This window comes from Dermacentor andersoni, chromosome 11 (genome assembly GCF_023375885.2).
Source record: "Dermacentor andersoni chromosome 11, qqDerAnde1_hic_scaffold, whole genome shotgun sequence".
Classification (NCBI taxonomy): Eukaryota; Metazoa; Arthropoda; class Arachnida; order Ixodida; family Ixodidae; genus Dermacentor; species Dermacentor andersoni.
Window position 1 is genome coordinate 103,938,294 of NC_092824.1, and position 19,967 is coordinate 103,958,260.

A 19,967-nucleotide genomic window follows, 5' to 3' on the forward strand; every position below is an offset into this window, starting at 1 on the left:
TAGAGTGAACGATAATCGTAATCTGCCTTGATGCGTTTACTTTCTTTAACGCTGCGAGCCCGGTACTTTCCAGTAACGAACGGCATGCGCGTTATCAGCATGATAGCATTCCCGACAGCAAAGTAGCGGGCGCGGCGTTTTCAAGAAAGGAAACGCATCAAAGCAGATGACGATTATCGTTGTGTGGCAGAAAGGGCACTCCAAAGGGTGTAAACTGTTCTTAGAGTGCACTCTAAAAACAGTTGCACCCTTTGGGGTGTATATTTGTCCCACAGCGATAATCGCCATGTCTTACCCGCGTTTCCTTTCTTTAACGCTGCGAGCCCGGTACTTCCCAGTCACGAATGGCATGCGCGTTATCAGTGTGACCTGGACTCTGGACTCTGGTGTGACGCAGCATTCTCGACAGGAAAGTAGCGAGCGCTGAGTTTTCAAGAAAGGAAACGCAAGCAAGGCAGATGACGATTATTGTTGTGGGACAAATATACACCCCAAATGGTACAAACTGTTTTTAGAGTTTATATGCAAAGTTACACCCTTTGGGGCGTATCTCTGCCACACAACGATAATCGTCATCTGCATTGCGTTTCCTTTCTTGAAAACGCCGTGCCCCTACTTTCCTGTCGGCAATGCTATGTCATGCTGATAACGCGCATGCCGTTCGTTGCTGGGAAGTACCGGGCTCGTCGCGTTAGCGAAAGGAAATGCGTACAAGACAGATGACGATTATCGTTGTGTGGCAAAAGGGTGTAATTTTGCTTAAGAGTGTTTTGCTTAACGATAGAGTTTCAAACGATAATTACTGTACGAAACTTTTGGTGGCAGGGTCGCGAAACACCCGCAGCTCCCGTTATCGGCGTGTGAACATTGTCGGCGCAACGTGCAAATCGCCGTTCCGTTTCTGTATACAGTTTTCAATATCGAAACATCTACGACGCGTTGTATAATTTCCAGATTTACCTGCATTTATAACAATTCAAAAAGCACACTTGGGACTATTCTATCGGTAGAAACCGGCTACGTTTCACTTTTATATAATTAAGCGTAAAAGGTTTGGATGTCATTGCACGGCCAAAGGCGGCACTCACTGGCATGACGGCACGGCACATCTCTCTGCTTATATATAGTGACAGCACGCTTAATTTTTACGATAACAACAGTTCACATTTGTTGTGTGCCCTGCGTACCCACGAAACACAGAACCTCTTAAAAACTTCTTGAAACGGCTACAAACGGCTATAGACGTTTTGGTCTATGATAAGACTGAAAATAGAATTTCTTCTAAACATTACCTGAGCACTTGGAATATGCTAGTATATATTCTATCTGCGGCAAAACCCACTACTGGTGTCACTAGAGTCTGTTTTGGTAAACGCATTCAGAATGTCTAACTCAAGAACTTTTCTAGATCTTTTTGTCTAAAAGTGCATAAAATGCCAAACGGCGTGTTAAAAGTGCGGTTACCGTTGGCCGTCGGCGTTAGCGAATAAAAGACGCCACAGACAAATCGAACTCGTTGGAAGCAACATAAGTTAATTGGCTTTGATATTAAATAATTTCACACCAGAACTTCAACAATCAAGGGCGTGTTATTGTTTCCCATACGGGGCGCGCACACGACGCCTGGAAGCCATTCTATGCTCGCGCAGCAGGTATACTGACAGCAGCAGGAGCGAAACGCCGGCGTTGCACAGCGGTGTCACAGAGCCACCGCGCTGCGATTACTTCGGCGACACAATCCAAATTTGTCCGACATCTCATTCTGTGCTGGAAACACTGGGAGGCAGGAAGTTTGAAAAAACGGCCACTGCCGCCCGCAATGTTTCGGTCGTGGGCTGGTCGTGGGTTCGTTATGCCAGTTGTGCGTCATTCTAAGCCGTTCTGTACATTTATACTGGATATTAATTGGAGTCATTTAGCTGTGCTGATGCTGTTTGCCGTGTGTTTTGCGTCAGTGCTTCGTGACATCGGCTGTATTGCGTGTTTTCGCCGACGGCTTACTACCACAATGGCGGGATCTGCGTTCGCCGCCTTCGTGTCTCGGTGCGTCTTTGTACGTCGCACGTTCGGATAACACTTTTTCCGGTAAGTGAAATACATTGCACTTCGTTTTTCGTCAACAATGTGAATATTCTTAGGTGTTACCCGCGACAGTTCTTGATATATGGGCTCTTCTGCCCTGCGAGTTTTCGTCATTACTTTTATACGAGGGTTCTGCTTGTGTTCAGCCGTTCAGCAATACCGCGCTCCACGACTTCCGCAACACCAGTCAGAACTTTGCCCTGCTTGTTAGTCTTTGTGGTTGACGTAGCACGAACCAACCGAAAGGAGTGCATTCGAAGACGACGCGCTGGCTGTAATGCTGAACCAGGCTGAACTCGCCCTATTTTGTGTCCTTTTGTTCTTGCGTGTGCGCGCGTGTGTGTCAGTAACTATGCAGTTTGTAGCGTTCCCACTTTATAGCAAAACAAAAAATATAACTGCAATGTTTACCTCATCTATACAATTCCAAATTAAATCGTCTGCTGATGTACAAATTTCACTTGTGTTTTGTTCTAAATAAGCAGCAAAACCTTTAACCTAGTAGGCGCTTCATCTGGGAGTGAAAACACGACAGCTTGGCACTTATTATTGAATGACTGTGACTGAGTCACCTTAGTTGTAATTGCAAATGCTATCTAATTGCACTTGATGCTATCTTATTTTGTTCCTTTCACTCTATAGACAGCTGGACATCCTTCTTGTACCTTGGCGCTAGCTGGATGACGGGACATCATGATCAGTGTAAGCCAATGTACTGTACCCTCTCTGGTCCTCCCAGTGCTTTTTATATGGGTTAAGGCCAGGGAGTGCTTCGTGGTAAAATAGCCAGTTGGTGTCTCACAAACGGGCATTTTTTTTGCGCTGGTCCATTATAAGCTGCCACTATTATAACCAATTTCTCAGTGCCAGTGTACATACACAGTTCTACTAATAATTAGTTTCCCTAAGCCTTACAAAATGTACCTGTAGGTAGTCATTGCTATGTAAGAACTCAAAAATTAACTCTGCTGTGTCATACAGGTGTACCATACATGAGTAAAAATTTGCTACAACAGTGTACATTACACCTTGCTTCCCTAATGCACAAATGTATTCAAGCCAGTATTTGAATAGTTTGGTATTCTAAATGTTTTCTGTGTGATTTAGTTTCTTTACAGGAATTTACTGTACAGCATCAGCAAGCAGTGTAATTTAAGATTTATGTGTGCTGTAAAAGGTGTGCTTTGCCGCTAGAATTGATAAAACATGGGCCGAGGCTTCCATACAAGGACAAACTTCCATTTCGCTCTACCACCATCAGCACTTGGCTGGCGCTTGCAAAATGAATCACATCAGGTAGCTTGTGCCAGACTGTTTTTTAACCTTATTGTGAGGAGATCACAAAGTGATGTGTGGAGGCGCCTGCGTCTGAGATGTAGATTGCGCTGCAACATATGTGCGTGTAGAACAGGCATGATGCTCAGGGTTCCAGCAGTTTGCAGAGGTGCTTTTAAAATTTTGTCATAACTGCAATTTTACCTGTGCTGTTTTTTATCACCTATTTCAATAATATCATTGGAGGTGTTATCAGAATTTAGCAATCTATTTGCCCTAGCCCATTAGCCTGCCACACTTGCCTTTTCACTAGGTGGGAAATTATTCAGCATGGACCATTACTTGAATACACCTTTTTGTGTGCAGTGGCTTCTCAACTGCGAGTCAACATAGATTCTCAGAATTACCTGAGGCTATAGATGCACTGATGAATTTGCTACCTATATGAATCACTTTGCACTTTCTTGCGCAAACAGCATGTTAACACTTCCAAGACAGTGGGCAATGTTATCGTTTGATCACATCATGAGATACTTTCAATTTTGTGTGACGCATCATCCAAGGTGTTGCATCATTTGTGCGAGGTATTGCCCTAAACCAATTGGGGTCACATGAAAATATATCAACAAAAGTAATTGATCCAGCTAGGAGTGTTGCTTTGGAACACTATTTTATCACCAATCCTCCTTTGCATGCTACCTGCTTACTCTGTACTGTGTCATGTTTAAGTTTGAAAAGAAGGCAACAGCTAGGCAGTGCAAAATGCCAAACTTGCTTTTAGTTTAACAATATAAAATGCTATTTCACCTTTTAATTAAGTTAGTACATCATTTACCTGCAGAGTGAATTACTGTTTTAAACTGATTATATTTTGCAGGAAGCTTCTCAGACTTGTTTCACAGGTTGATAAGTGGCTTTTTAGCCACAAAACACCATATAATAATTTAAAGGCTGACTCTGCTATGCAACTTAATGACTATATGGCAGGAACAAGGTCTCCGAGTTGTGGCGCTGGCTAGCACTCCCAGGGTTCTACTAGAACACATAAATACCCAAGAAAGTGGATGGGAAAACGACGCCGCTGTAGCTCAATTGGTAGAGCATAGCATGCGAAATGCGAAGGTTGTGGGTTCGGTTACCACCTGCTGCAAGGTGTTCTTTCATCCACTTTAATTTCCATTAATTTATCGTTTCTTTATTTCATTTATTAAGCACAAGTAATTTCCCCTATGTTGTCCTTAGTGTCAGTGTTTGTTGGCTTCTTATGATAGGAAATATACTAGTCATTTTAACCTTAACCTTTAACCTTTTTACCTTAAGGTACCCATAATTTAAGAGAAAGGAGTGCTTAAATTTATTTTTAATGTGAGCAAACTTCTTACTTAGCACATATTACTAATTGAAGTTCCGATTTCAATATTCCCATTTCCTCCCTCGCCTTCTTTTTCCTCTTCTGTGCAGGTATTCCTTGCCTATGTCTACAAGAACCGTCACGCGTGGCCTGTGACAGCAAGCTTTTGTGGGCAGCAAGTGCTCTCCTACGAAGGCTGGCCTACTCTGGCAGCGGCGGCAATCATCTTCAAGATTTATCCATAATCACCTTTGCTGCTTTTTGTCACTCTTGTTGATTACACTTTCTGCGTCTTTTCTGATTTATTAGGTAATAAAGTATGAGTATGTGACATGGTGTGAAGTTGATGTCTTGCTGCATTTTCGCTTGCACTCATCTTTTATGCATGAAAAGCTCATCGTACAGTTTATGAAAAAAAATAACAGCATATTATTATTTATCTTTCAGTTCTGGTAACATGCAACGTACAAGGCATTCACTAATGGATGATATGCCGAAGAACTGGCCATTATTTCTGCGTGATGCTGTGCAAGCATGTGGCGTTACTTACAAGAGGCACCCACAAAGTAAGTTACAATTTACTTTTAAGTGAAGCATGGACATCAGATAAAATATATTTATATTGCTAGTTAGAGTGGTTCGCAGAGTGTTTTCCCAGATGTGTACTATCCTTTATTTCTTAACTCATTGCAGCACAGTGTTCTGTTTCGTATACTGGTGTAATGCTATTGTGCCCCCTGTAGCTGAAACCAGGATGTAATTTTTGCCTGAACTGCAGCATCACTGACAATTTTTCTTTGCTAGAGGCTATTTCAATTTGGTGGAACCCAGCAGGGCGAAGTTTTGTCAATAATGACGTGTTTCATGCAGAGATGTTCTTGTTTAGGTCAATGGGTGAACATTGGAATGATATCATCATACAATGCAGATCTTGTTTCATTTGCAAAATAATTCTGACAGGCGGCATTCAATTGATTGGTCTAATTAAAAAGCACTAATTGACCAATGAGGTCTTACTACACTATTCCCATGGTTCACATCTGGAAAAACTACCTGTGCATCACTCTATCCGACAATATAAACTTTTTTTTTCTGATGTCCATGCCTCGTTTAAAATAAATTGTAACTGTGGGAAAACGTCGTGTTACTGTAACAGCTGCCGCAAAAATTTGAGGGAATGTCTAATAAATGTCTTCAGTTGTTCTTGTCAAGCTGTCCATTAGCCAACTTTTAGCGTAACGTTAGCAGGGCTTACTGAAGTACTTCTAGACGTCCATGGCTACAAAATGTCTTGATCAAGACAGCTACTAGGCTTTTAAATTAGCCGTTCAAGACATCTTTTAGACATCAAATAGCTGCTTGCGTGTTTCGTGGGTATTGATCCAGTTGCCCCCCTCCCACCTCACAAGATAATAACTAATTAGCGTATCTATATGTATAGCTAGGTCTGATGCAAATTTTCTATGCATTCCTCGTCGTATACACACTCTTAAAACGGTTGCACCCTTTGGGGTGTATATTTGTCCCACAACGATAATCGTCATTTGCCCTGCTTGCGTTTCCTTTCTTGAAAACTCGGCGCTCGCTATACTTTCCTGTCGAGAATGCTGCGTAACACTGATAACACGCATGCCGTTCGTGACTGGGAAGTACCGGGCTCGCAGCGTTAAAGAAAGGAAACGCGGGCAAGGCAGATGACGATTATTGTTGTGGGACAAATATACACTCCAAAGGGTGTAAACTATTAGAGTGTAAGAGTATACTTCTGTCTGAAAGTGTACACTCCAACAGTTGCGCCCTTTGGGGTATATATTTTCCACACAACGATAATCGTCATCTGTCTTGCCCGCACTTCCTTTCTTTCACGATGCAAGCCTGCAGTACTTCCCAGTCACGAACGGCATGCGCGTTATCAGTGTGACGCAGCATTCTCGACAGGAAAGTAGCGAGCGCAGCGTTTTCAAGAAAGGAAATGCGGGCAAGACAGATTACGATTATCGGTAATTGTGGGGCAAATATACACCCCAAAGGGTGTAAACTTTTCTTGGATTGTGCACTCTAAAAACAGGTTGCATGCACCCTTTGGGGTGTATATTTGTCCAACAAGGATAATCGTCATTTGCCTTGCTTGCGTTTCCTTTCTTGGAAACTCGGCGCTCGCTACTTTCCTGTCGAGAATGCTGCGTCACACTGATAACGCGCATGCCGTTCTTGACTGGGAAGTACCGGGCTCGCAGCGTTAAAGAAGGGAAACGCGGGCAAGACAGATGACGATTATCGTTGTGGGACAAATATACACCCCAAAGGGTGCAACTGTTTTTGGAGTGTACTACTATTTATTTTGAAACTCTATGCAAATAGATGCAATGGCGCGTTTGGGCACCCGGTGCCATAGAGTGAGAAACTCTATGCCTGGTGCGCACCGATGCGATTTGCCTATAAAAAAAAAAAAAAAAACTCTCCAATTTGCCAAATTGCCAGAAACTCTGTGCCATTTTCGATGCAAAGCTATCGCCAGGGTGCGCCACAGTCGCCGGTTGTTTGTTTTGAATTTTTACGATCGAATTATTATTATTGTGTTATTGCACGGGGCGATGCGTTTTACTGATGGCGCGCTTATGTTGTAGTAGCGATCACGATGTACCGAAGCGTTGTACGCTTCTAAAGAGGCCGCGGATGGGAATCTTCTCTCCAGCCCCGTCCGACAAACACGATCCGCCGCTTTCGACCGCGTTTCGAGGCGGCCGTGCTACGTGCCTCGTACGACTCGCATATCCCAGCTTCGTCGACGCCGCCGCCACTGGTTTCTGAACTCGGCCGACAACTGCAACCCCTGCCGTTCGCGGCTGTTGTCTCCTTACCGCGCGGGCTTTTGTTGCTTCGTGCATCGCCCGCCGATTGTTGGACATTGGACAGCTGTCAAGCGCGATAAAGTGTGTGTGTGTGTTGCCGGTGAGAATTTCCATTTCGTCTGGAATGCGGCGCCCGCAGTGACGACTTCGGTGTATCTAATACGCGATGGAGCCCGGCTCTCTTGTGAAGGCTCTGTACGACTTCAGTTCTGGTCTCGAAGGAGAACTTCCCATAAAGAACGGAGACTTGATTCAGGTGAGAGTAATTTAACGCGTCTTAACCGCCGTGTGCGATTGCTTGCCTTTCTCTTGGCCTTTTTTGTTGAGCTCTTTTTGGGCATCGAAACCTCTGCACAACTAAAATGGTAACCACGGCCTCGGAGGCAGTTTCGGCTTGCGTGCCGTGGTTGTCTCATTTGTTTCATTATGCTTATTTTTTGCTCATGGCAACAACAACGCTTATTAGTCGAGGTCGCTGGCTTTTCATACATCGCGAACAGCTAACAGAAATTGGCGCTGAAGGTTTGAAATCCTGGAAGTTTCGCGTACCATTTCAAGGTGCACGTTTGTGCCCCCCTTTGAATTCGGGTTGTCTGAATTAAGGCCTTGTTTCGGCACATTCTTGTGCTTAACTGCTAACGCAACGCAAGGGCTTAAATTGCGTGGGATGGCGTTGGTTTGTGGTTTCGCACGCGCGCGCGTATTTTCACGGTTTCGCATGCTTTTTTTTTTTTTTTGTACTTGTGTGGGTGTTGTGCTCGCGTGCGTACTACGTGGTTTCATGTTTCGCTCGTTGTTTCGTTGACCGTTCGCTTTCTTGAAATCTTCCGTGCACCTTGCTGGCAAAGCGTTCCATGAAACAGCATTTTTTTCCGGGTTCGTGCGCCGTTTTTCCTTTACACATAAAAACGCGCTTTTAGGAGCCGTGAACCGTAACGAACGCATTTTGTCGGTGCAAGCAGCAACGCCTCCTCTGATAGCTGCGTTTGTCGGACATGGCACCTTCTTGGCTGTATAACGGGCCTGTTTTTAACATCACACTAGTCACCGACAAAAAAAGTCATCTTGCATCTTGCATTAGCTCATTGTGGTGTCGTCTCCCGTCTGTCCTTGTTCGCTGGCGCTAAATATGCCTTCCAAGTCAGTTTACCAACACACCCAACAAATCGCAATGCTGATCTTGCATTTGCACGGCGATTTACGACGTGCTCATTTGCAGGAATGACTACTCTTGCAGGAACGTTTGAGCTGCCACGGGAATTCAGCTCAAAGGCCAAGGTCGCAGAGCGAACGCTCTTTTTGTAATATGCTTTCTGTGCTTAATTATTTACCTGTATGCCTCAGTGACCAGCAGATCATGCTTTTCACGGCAGTGCAACAGTCTATATAACAAGTGCACTATATGTACCGTTATGGAGTGAACAGTATGAAATACAGCATGCAAAGGGTGCTGCAAGCTCTGTGCGTTCGAGTCTTGCATTAATTTGTACTTAGCGCGATCTGCAAAAAACGGGACATTTTGTTTGTTCTACAGGAATGAACAAGGTCTGTTGTGAGACTGTATAATCTCATTGAAGCAGCAAATGATGTGCATACCTCGTACTTGAAAACAGGAAACAAACGCATGCGCACAATTTTTCAATACTAAAACTGTTGTAAGGGAAGACGCAATAACACACAGTTTTGTTTGCTCATTTCTTAACTTTTATCTCTCACAATCATCTTCTTTCTGTTTGTTTGCACACATATATGCTACTAAGTTATATTATTTTATATGTTGAGAAGCACCTGGAACAAACAGCTCGTGGAGAGTCTTACAGAGAACTGACAATTATAAAAGATTTCTGCACGTAAGAAGTGCTTGACAAAATTATGGTGGTGAAGAAATTCGCAGTAAAAGCTAACAGCATTACCAAATTCATTAGCTGTTACCCTCACAGAAAAAAAAAGTGCTCATAAAAAAACTGGCATTATAATTGACTGATGTTAAAGGCTTGAACACATTTTGCTTGTTACGTTCATGGAGCAAAGTTCTAAGGAAAAAGAAAACTGTTTTACATTTCATCTGCTTCCAAAAGTCTTTCCCAGGTAAAAACCTTCACCAGTAGTAACTCGATTAGCATCCAGCTACCATATGAAACTCGTTAAGATTATCTGTTTGAAACCCATTAACATTATCTACAAGCATTGGAAAACTGACTGTAATCCTTTGCAATTTTTTAGTAGTAACATGCAAGCTTCAATTGCACGTGTCAGCACCTTATAACAGTGAGAAGTGGCGAGATCGGCGATAGTATGCTGAAGTGCACAGAAATATCTCCAATTTGAATACCATATTCGACACTATTCGCTTCAGGGGTGCACGGGTCCTGCCTTAGTTATGCGCAAGGCCCTGTTGTGCATCACCACAAATAGCCAGGCCACGCACCTTCATTTAGTATTTGTAATCATCACTACTGCTTTTTTTATTCATAACAATTGCTTGCACATGCTCGTAAGTTTCCTTCCTGTTTTTTATCTTTATTTTCTGGCACATGCACGAGTTGCAGTAATATGAAGAAAAAATGGAAAGTGCATCACAGATGAAACATCTTCAGTCTACATCTACTCTCACATGGGCTTTTCGTAAACAGGACTGTGCGTATAACCCTGGCTGGGTGTGTGTCCTCCCAATGCAAACAGCGTAGATGATACTCGCACCCAAGAGTACTTTGTGCACTTGCGCATACTGTCGCTGATTTCACTGCTTCTTGCTGTTGTATGAGGCGCAGACTTATATAATGGCCATGCCATAGACACTTGCACAATATTAAAAGTTCAAAGTTGTACAAGCTGGAAATTGAGCAACACTACTATATTAGTTAACCTGATTTGTTAATATAGGTTGGGTTGTTCTACAGTTGAACCTAGTTATAATGAACAGGGTTGTGCTCTAAATGTATTTCAGTATGTCAGGACCATATAAAGCCAGCAGACAATGAAGCCAAGGAAAGCATCAGGGGAATGTGGTTGAAATTGAAATCTAGCCCTAGGAGTAGATCTAGTAAACATATATGCCAAAGTTAGTGGATGGTTTGATAGCCGTCACCATAGCACAATTGGTAGTACAACGCACACATAATGCGGAGGCTGTGGGTGCGGCTCCCACCAGCGACACATTATCTTTTCGTCCACTTTCATTTCCTTTTCTTCAATATTTTCTGCGTTTCAATTTCAGCTACAGCTAATTTTCCCTATGCTTTCCTTGGCTTCATTGTCTGTTGGCTTTATATGGTCATGATTAACAAAATCGAGCCCCTCAGTTCCCCTTCTTCTCTCCTCTATATTAAGGTGATTCGAGACCCCCAAACTCGCCAGAAACAAACCTAAACTTTTGTGATACCTTCACCATGTACAAATGTGTGGTCTCTAGTGAAGAAACCAAGGAATAAATTGATTGAAAACAAAACTATGCATACATAGTTGTCAATAATTTTTGCCTTTGCCTTAAAATGTTCCTCAGTGTCACCGAAAATAGCAATGTCAATGTGCAAGATTATGTCGACCTGCCCCAGTCCACTTCCCTCCACGTTGGCACCGTATACACACAGCACATCCACTACAAAAGTGCACCCCAAAGCATCGGACAAGGTGGCTTCCTTATCTGGCAGCCGTCACTCAGAGTTCGGCATATTCAATGTCCAGTTCATTACGAAGGAATTATTTCACATGAGTATCAGTCAGTAGGTTTTGTGTGTTAGGTACAGAAAAATAATTCACTTCATCCTGGTTTGTTACATTCGGGTTTGACTAAACTAAGGCAGAATGCCTTTATTTTCACATAAGCACTTCTTTGTTTTGGAGCACCACTGCACAAAATGGGAAAAAGTCTCAGGTTCAATCAAAGCTGATTCCACCATGTTTCTTTTCTTCTGTGATTTAGGGGACAGGAAGGCAGCGGTGCAAATTAGATGGCAGACAGGTGTAACTGATATTATAGTTCAAATTAAGAGGAAGAAATTGTAGTTGAGAAAGTCACATAGTGCTAGAGCAGGCAACAAGTGGTCTAATAAAGTAATGAAAAGGGTGGTGGGAAAGTTTCAGAAATGCTCTAGAGGACAGCTGGGGATTAGGTGGTACGATGACAATAAGGAATTAGACAGAGGTAATTAGAGACTGTTGTAAGAGGCCTTTGCTCTGCTGTGGACACAAGTTAGGCTGATGGGGGTTGATTTTTTGTTGTGGGATGTGACAATATAGAGGTTTAGCTTGTCCACAAGCTTCTTTCCATTAATTGACTATTGTGTTTATTTATTTATTTATTTGTTTATTTTAATACTTTCAGGGCCCGTAGGGCATTACAGAAGGGAGTGGGAACAATAAATTGAGAATAAAAAACACAAAGCAAATGTTAGGTAACATATTCAAGTGCATTTTTAAAGTCACTGGGATCTGTAATAGATACAGTGGAGGTGAGCGAGTGGTTCCAATCATTACAAGTTTGAGGGATGAAAGAATGAAAGTATTGGTTAGTGTGACGAGGAACAAGCACTTTATAACAATGGTCAGTACGAGGTGATATGAATGAAGGGTGGGAAAGTAATTCCTGCTTAAGATAAGGGTCATGGTAGTAAATCTTATGAAATAAGGTGTTACCGGAATTGTGGATGGCAGTAGCAAGAATAGTGGCAAAATTTCGTGACCCTTTGTCCAGCTACAATGCGTTTGAAAAACTGTTATGTTGTATAAGTAGCGATTATGTCACCACGAATGCTTTCCACCAGCAATTGAGTAGAATATGGCATCACTACAGTATTAACTCTGTATGCTCTCTCGTTAAACTCTGCATCACAAGAAAGCGCTACCAGCATTGTTACTGCCATACACATCTGCGGTAACCAGGTATTTTATAAATGCTAATACGTTTACAGACAAGCCAAAACTAATGTGGTTGTCACTACTAGTAGGGAGCTACTATTATAACCTACAACAGTGATTGCAGGAGTGTAACTATGAACAATGAAGCTGTAGAACACATGAGCGTGAATGTCGGAACATTGTGCCTGACAGCTGTCATCGCAGCTGCATGATATAATAATGAGTCTGACCTTCTAGGCAGCCACCTTTCTTCAGCACCACTTGCCGGTCTTTGTGCAGGTCGTAGCAGCTGTTGACAAGCACTGGACTCTGGGTAACCTCCGCGGCCAGCAAGGAAAATTTCCATCCGCATTTGCGGTCGAAGTCAAGGTGCCACAGTTGTCGCCTGGCCAGGAACTGTTTGCTGCCATTGCAGATTTTTCGTCTGATGTGCCAGGAGACCTGACCTTTCGATGTGGTGAGTGTACAGAAGAATGAAAAAAATATTGAACAAGACGACACTCACAGGCAGCCTTGAAATTTGTAGCTCAAGACAACGAGACATGGGAAAATTTCTTTGCAAATATTTTTATTTCTTGCATAGAGCAGTGGTCTAGTTATGGTACCTGTGGCTGACGGCACTTGTGCCATTTTCAGTGTACTCGCGTGGTGCTGCACATTTGTTTGGACGCCACGCGTGTGGTGGCACACGTTTGGCTGGGGCAAACACGACACAAGTGCATGACACGGTGGCGATTGACGGTAGGGTGTGGTTCAATCCTGTCGAGAAGCGCGTGACAGCAGAAGACGAAGAGTGGGCCGTTCCATTCAGGCACCATATTGTAGCATGTGGTGACGATGGAAGCCATGTCTCTTTGTGTCTCGCATGAAACTACTTTTGCTGCTAGAATCCAGTAGCTCATCGGTCACCAAGATCACGCAGCTGATCATCGCTGCTAACCGGGAGCCCTGACAAGAGCAGCCGTCGAAGGTGAACAATTTCATCACTGATGTAGTGGTGTCATACGACCATGAGTTATGAAGCTGAAGCATCGGTTTCTGCGTTTGCTGCTGTAACTTTCATTTCCGTTGTTTCTTTTCAATATTGAAAACACTTTAGGCTTAGTCGGAGTACATGCAAGGTGCTGACAGCGCAGTTCCCCAAGAATAATTTGTCACTTCATATTCAAAGCATTTGTTGTCAACAAAATGCTTGACCATGTTCACGTTGCTGCGAATCACGGCGAGTGCAAGTGATAAGTGGCCTATGCGATACAGTGTCGTCTGCTAAACTTCAAATTAGGCATGTATCTTGCAGAGGGCGCTAAAGTCTTAAAGTCCCGTTTGGTGACTCACACGTTCGTCTGGCGTGTAGCGGAATGTGAAACTCGGGTGGTGTTTGGCGTAATTTCTGCTGCACTACCACGGTGCCAGGGTGGCTTAGCCAAAGGTACCATTAGGAGTCTGCTCAATGCTCTTCAGGATTTGTGATGGTGCCTCTAACATCTCTGATGCCACTATTCTTAGGAAAGGTTTTTCTTTTTCTAATGGTCAAAAGTCAGGCTCAGATAGAACCCTTTGCGTTTAGTATACATTTGTGATGAGGCACGTTGTAGTGGAGGTCTCTGGATTGATTTTGACCATTTGGGGTTCTTTAACGTTCACCTAAATCTAAGTGTGCAAGTGCTTTTGCATTTCACCTCCACCGAAATGTGGCCACCACGGCCGGGAACAAACCCGCATCCTCTAGCTCAGCAGCGCAACATAGTGATTGAGCTACTGTGAGGGGTAAAGAATAATGATAAAGACAGTAATTAAAGCAAGAATGTGGGCAATCATGGCTGATATTGATCATACCAGAATCATTACATCGAAGTGCCTATGGGCTCAAAGCTTCTCGGTGATAACCATCTTGTAAATTTGCTTTCACTGACCCTTGCCCTGTTCAAATTCAATTATGGAAAAAAAAAAGAAAAGTTTGCCATACTCTCTTCATTTTTTTTTTTGCTCAAGCTACAAATGCTGAACCTTATCCATAAATAGTTCATTATTTTCATATCCGTCAAGTATGATCCTTTAATTTGTGAGACACATGTTTAAGAGCTTCTACAACTTAAAATTTATGTTTGTCAGTAATTATTTAAAACTTTAGAACTAAATTATGGTGAGACCTGCCAGGTTCTTGTGCTTTTATGGGTTTATACAGATTGCTTTCCTTCTTTCATGTGTTATGTAGCGTATCACTTCATTGTTGTTATCCCTGTTACAATGATTTCTTTATCATGAAAAATCAGTGTTTCCTGTTGGGCTGCCGATAACACTGTAATTCATTTATTTAATATAATCTATCACTGCATGCAACAATGCAAGGATATCTGAATGCTCTTACAATGCATTGGATACAATGGATACAATGATAAGCCTTTACAAGCAGAGGTCTATGTCTGGTGCGTTTAATATATTCCTTTTCTTTTTATCCTGAGATGATGACCGAATGGGATGGTTTGCTAAATGTATAAAATGTTCATGTCATGCTGCCTGTCTGCAAAATTGATGTCAGCATTTTTTCTTTGTTTATCTTGCTTGGACCTTTAGAGCGTCTGCAACACGGTAGTAAAAAATGAATAGGGATTGCATTACATTTGAAATTTAGCAGGAACAGGCTGACCACATTTGAGAACTAGGTTCTCCCGTGCAGAAACAGTCCAAATATGTGAAAGTGGCATGAAAACCATGTCACACTGACTTCGTTGGTGCCCTGTTTTTTGGGGAAATCAAAGGGCTAGCTAGCTCTCTGGTGGTACTAATCACACCGTTTCCGAAAAAAAAAAAAAATGAAGTAAAGAATTTGGGGCAATTCTTCTAGTAATGTAATCTGTTTCTTTCTAGTGTTTCCTAAAGATGTACTGGTATGACATTTTCAACTTACTGTTTTGCTTTAAGTAAACCCTTTAAACCCTAGAAAAAAGAAATACAACATTAGCAACAATCAGTGTCAAAGCTGCTACATTTAGTAGCTTGACAAGGTACTTACTCCCACAACACGTGACTAACCATTAACAGGCAGTTGGGTATATATAACTATAATAAAGAATTAAGGTACAATGGTGAAGATGAAGAGGTGTAATAGAAAGAAAAGAAATTCAGTGGCAATTTAGTGATTAATTGCCACTGCCAGTGATTCAACAACACACATGCACGCACGCGCACACACGCACGCACTTACACACACACACACACACACACACACACACACACACACACACACACACACACACACACACACACACACGCCTTTTCTTCCACGTCGCTCCTAATGCATTAAAAGTGAACAGTGGGACTGTAACAGACAAATAACGTGCACAGTTTTCTCAGCCTTTAAACAAAACGAAGAAAGGCAGATGCATGTGCAATAGACATTACATTATGCGTATGTGGCATGGGGTTGCTTGTAAGCAAGAAAAACACAACAAAGGGAAGTGCAAGCACAATACACCTTACATTGCACATATGGGGCATGGCTGTGCTTGTAAACAAAACAAGAAATACAAAGGCAAATGCAAGCACAATACACATTGCATTACACATGTGTGCCATTGGGTGTGCTTGTAAACAAAAAACAGAGCATGCAAATGCAAGCACATAGACATTACATTACACATATGTGGTGTAATGGTCCACTTTAAAAAAAAAGAACGGGCAAATGCAAGCATAATACACATTACATTACACATGTGTGGCATGGGGGCGCTCGTAACGAAAATAAAATAAAGGGAAATGCAAGCACAATACACATTATATTACACATATCACCAAATTAACCTGATTAATGTTCCGTCCAAAATCCCGTTTTGGAACCCGTCCAATGTCACGCAACAAGATTCATACTTTTCGAGTACTCCCGTGGTTCAAGCATCTCCGCCCTGAAAACCCAGCCTAACTTTTCCACTCTTGTTTCCCGCCACAGAATTGCACGACTTTGCCTGTATCACAAGTTTTTACATTCTTTGCCTATTGAAAATAAGCACATCAGAAGAGCCCACCGCATTTCTCGCACCACCCATCCCAATGCAGTGTATCCTGAGCATGCCCGCACCACTACTGTCCAGCAATCGTTTTTGCTGCGCACTGCTCGAGACTGGAATGACCTGCTAGCAGGAACCGCTATTATCATCAATTCGCAGTGTTTTAAGCGAACCATTGAAGCATGCCCATGATGTTTCATGATAATCTTATGCACCGTATGTACGCCCACCCTCATGTAATGCCCCTCAGGAAACCAATAAATAAATAAATGAATGAATGAATGAGTATATATGTAAGTAAATAAATAAGTAAATAAATGAGTAAATAAACAAACAAACAATTAAATAAATAAATTAATTAATGTGTAGCGTGGGTGCACTTGTAAACAATAATGAAGCAAAGCAATGAAAGGCAAATGCAAGCACAATACACATTGTTACACATTGTGGCCGTAGGGGCATTCATAAAAAAAGAAATAAACAAACAAACGGGAATGCAAGCACAATACACAGTACATTACACATAGTATGTGGCTGGGGGTGTTTGTAAACAAAACAAAGAGACAGGCAAATGCAAGCATAATACACATTACACTGCACATATGTGGCATGGGGGTGCTTGGGAACAAAAACAAACAAACAAAGGGAAATGCAAGCACAATACACATTATATTACGCATATGTAGCATGGGTGCATTTGTAAACATAAAAGAAGCAACGCAATCAAGGGCAAATACAAGCACAATAGACTACATTACGCATATGTGGCATCGGGGCGTTTGTAAAAAAAAAAAGCAGGCAAATGCAAGCACAATACACATTACACATATGTGGAATGGGGGCGCTTGTAAACAATAAAGCATTTTCAACAAGAAAAAGAGTAAAAGCCACCCTTCGCATTGAATATATTCGTCACAGAGATGTCTAGCTGCACTTGCATCTACATCGTTGTTATATCGATACTGTTATTGAGAAATTAATTTAGCAAGGTAGGAAGCCAATAAGGTAGCATCTGCTTCGCAGCCTGCATGTCTAGGCTGTGAATTAAAAAACATATTTTGGAATGCCTGTGGTATTCAAACTTTTACTCTCAACTATACGTAAAAACATGCTTAAACTGCTTAGAACACAAGGCATGGCGCTACATGTTGTCATGCATGTTTCGCAATGCACAGAGCGGTCGACTACCGAAAGAAAAAAGAAAAGCTACAGTTGACAACACATCGCATCGTTGATGGAGCAGTTCACTGACCTCGGTGCCTTGCAAGCATAGTTGTTTTTGTAGTACTGATTGAAAGCTGTCATGACGTCATTCAGTTGTGGAATTCGTAAGCACCAAACTTTAGCTATTTTTTAGAAGCACAGGGTAACATAATAATGTTTCATATAGCCAGTTAACACCCTAGCCTAGTGACGCTTACCAAGCCAAGCCTGTAAAGAGCTGATGCACCCTTCGTCTCGTATGTATTCTGCTTTCATTCTGCTTTAAAAAGACACTAATGAGGAATTTCAAGTTAAGCTGCATTAGTTTCATGCACTTCTGCTATAACAAAATGGCAGTTTTACAGTAAAAGTAGGCTTTGTAAGCCAGAAAAGACTCAGTAATTAAAAGGGGTGGTGACGAAGCCCTGAAGTTCACACTCAAGCTCGCCATGATGTCATGGGTTATGACAGTGTCTACTTTGGACTAATTAATTTTTTCTGAATGAAGTATTGCACTGCTTGCTAAAAGAGCCAAAGTGTCTCGACAGCAAGTTTCAAGAACTATTGCTATGGCATAATGAGCCAGGTGTGAGAAGATAAATTGAAATCTGAGATGTCATGGTGATGTACAGGCACTGAGGTTTTGATGCAAAATTCAAAGAAGGAATGCTTAGCCCTTATTTTTTTCAAACGATAAACATTCTTCAACCAGGAGAATTAAAATAATGTTTTGAAACAGTTCTTTACTAGTCAACCTATTGACATTTGCTTCTTTGTGTCCCTTCTATAAGCCTTGCCTGACAATTGAATTGACTCAGTGTGGTCAGTGGGGAAGTTCTTTGGGCATCTGTTGTCATCTCTTGTGCAAGTAGGCGATGATGCAGCCTGCTTTTTGGCACTGCTTGAAGCCTGGCAGAGTTTCCCCAAGGCTACAAAAATCACTTCCCTCGAGTGATTCCGTTGCATTGTCAAACTCACCATCTTCTTAACTTGAAACAGCTACACCCCCTTTGATTGACTCAAACGCAGATGTGGCTTAGTTTGACAGTGTCCCAAATAGTACGAGGACACATGGACATCGTGTGCGTATTGCGGTTGCTGCAAGACAGTTGAGCACCTGATGTTGGAGTGTCCCGCTTTTATTACACCACGCATGTCGCTAGTGAGGGACTCTCATTTCTACGTCCTTCAGTGTAAATTCCTTGATGAATATCTGTAACCTAGGTGTTGTGTGTCTCAAGGTGCCCTCCTTACTTTTCAAGTAGAAACTAACTTGGCTTCCTGTTTGTAGCTTATTTCTATTTGTTTCGAGTGACAAGACCTTGGAGATTATTTCTTCTATTTCCAACATTCATTTAGTAGTGTGACCTGCAATGATTGACTGTGCTCTGGTCTTTCTTTCTCTTTCATTGTCTTGCTTTGTTCCTTGTTATCTATCACCTTGTTCTTTCTTTTTCCTTCCCGTCTTCCATTTCTATGGTTTTGTCCGCTCCTTTCTCAAGAGTAAGAAAGTGTGGTGCCCTTTCCTGCGGCACTTGCCAGCTTGCTCCTTGCTTTCTCTTTCCTCTCTTTCAAGTGTATACTATATTGTTACAATGCTGAAAGCAAGCTGGAAGAAGGGCAGCACAAGTTTGGGCTGAAGACGACGATGTTAGGGACTTGCCTGCTCTGCCTGTCTTTTGTATATACCTTGTAAATAGATTTCCCTGTTTCTCTAATTCTTGTGCCACAATGTTTTCAAACCAAATATCAGTACGAGCGCTGGTTGTTCTGAAAGTTGATAATGTTTCGGTCACAGGCGACCTTATCATTGGACTGGCCGCGGTGGATGCGAACTGGTGGAGGGGCCAGCTGGACGGACGTGAGGGCATCTTTCCGCTCTCGCATGTCTGGATGCTGGACAAGGCGAATCTCCGCTACACTCAGGGGTCACAGAACGTTGACCTCTGGGCTCGCGTGCTGCAGAACTTAACCGCCCAACTTGACGATGAGATGAGCCTGCGCAGTGGTGATGTCGTGCACATCCAGCGCATCATTGACAAGGACTGGTTCTGGTCAGTGCCACTTTGTTAAAGGTCAACGGTAGTGAAATGTCATTTCCTTTTTTTCAACATTGTTTTTTTATAAATGAGTGGTATATACCACTAAAGCAATCTGGGCAAGCCATAGAGTTGATAATCTTACTGTTTTCTTCTTAGCAGCCTTTAAACAGCACCTAAAGCATGCACACAGTGGTTGTCGCTGTGACAAATTCCAGCGCACCGCCTCCGAGATTTTTCAGCATGCCCCGGGCACCAATGGGTGCCGTCTTGTTTCGGGAGTCATGCCAAGTAACTGTGCATC

At 42.5% G+C, this 19,967-nt stretch overlaps 1 protein-coding gene and 1 long non-coding RNA gene across 2 annotated transcripts in view; both read left to right on the forward strand.

The window, feature by feature from the left end:
- Window positions 1–1,314: 1,314 nt before the first annotated feature.
- On the forward strand, window positions 1,315–5,039 carry LOC129386911 (uncharacterized). Its single transcript, XR_008614218.2, has 3 exons — window positions 1,315–2,085; window positions 2,725–2,784; window positions 4,819–5,039. It is a non-coding gene; the product is annotated as an uncharacterized lncRNA (long non-coding RNA).
- Window positions 5,040–6,878: 1,839 nt separating this feature from the next.
- Window positions 6,879–19,967, forward strand: part of LOC126539222 (dynamin-binding protein-like) — a 56,401-nt gene continuing 43,312 nt past the window's right edge. Inside the window, exons 1-3 of the mRNA XM_050185989.3 lie at window positions 6,879–7,816; window positions 12,697–12,874; window positions 19,423–19,678. Of these exons, the coding sequence (XP_050041946.1) occupies window positions 7,727–7,816; window positions 12,697–12,874; window positions 19,423–19,678 (524 nt within the window). The 5' untranslated portion in view covers window positions 6,879–7,726. The remainder of the gene's footprint in view (window positions 7,817–12,696; window positions 12,875–19,422; window positions 19,679–19,967) is intronic.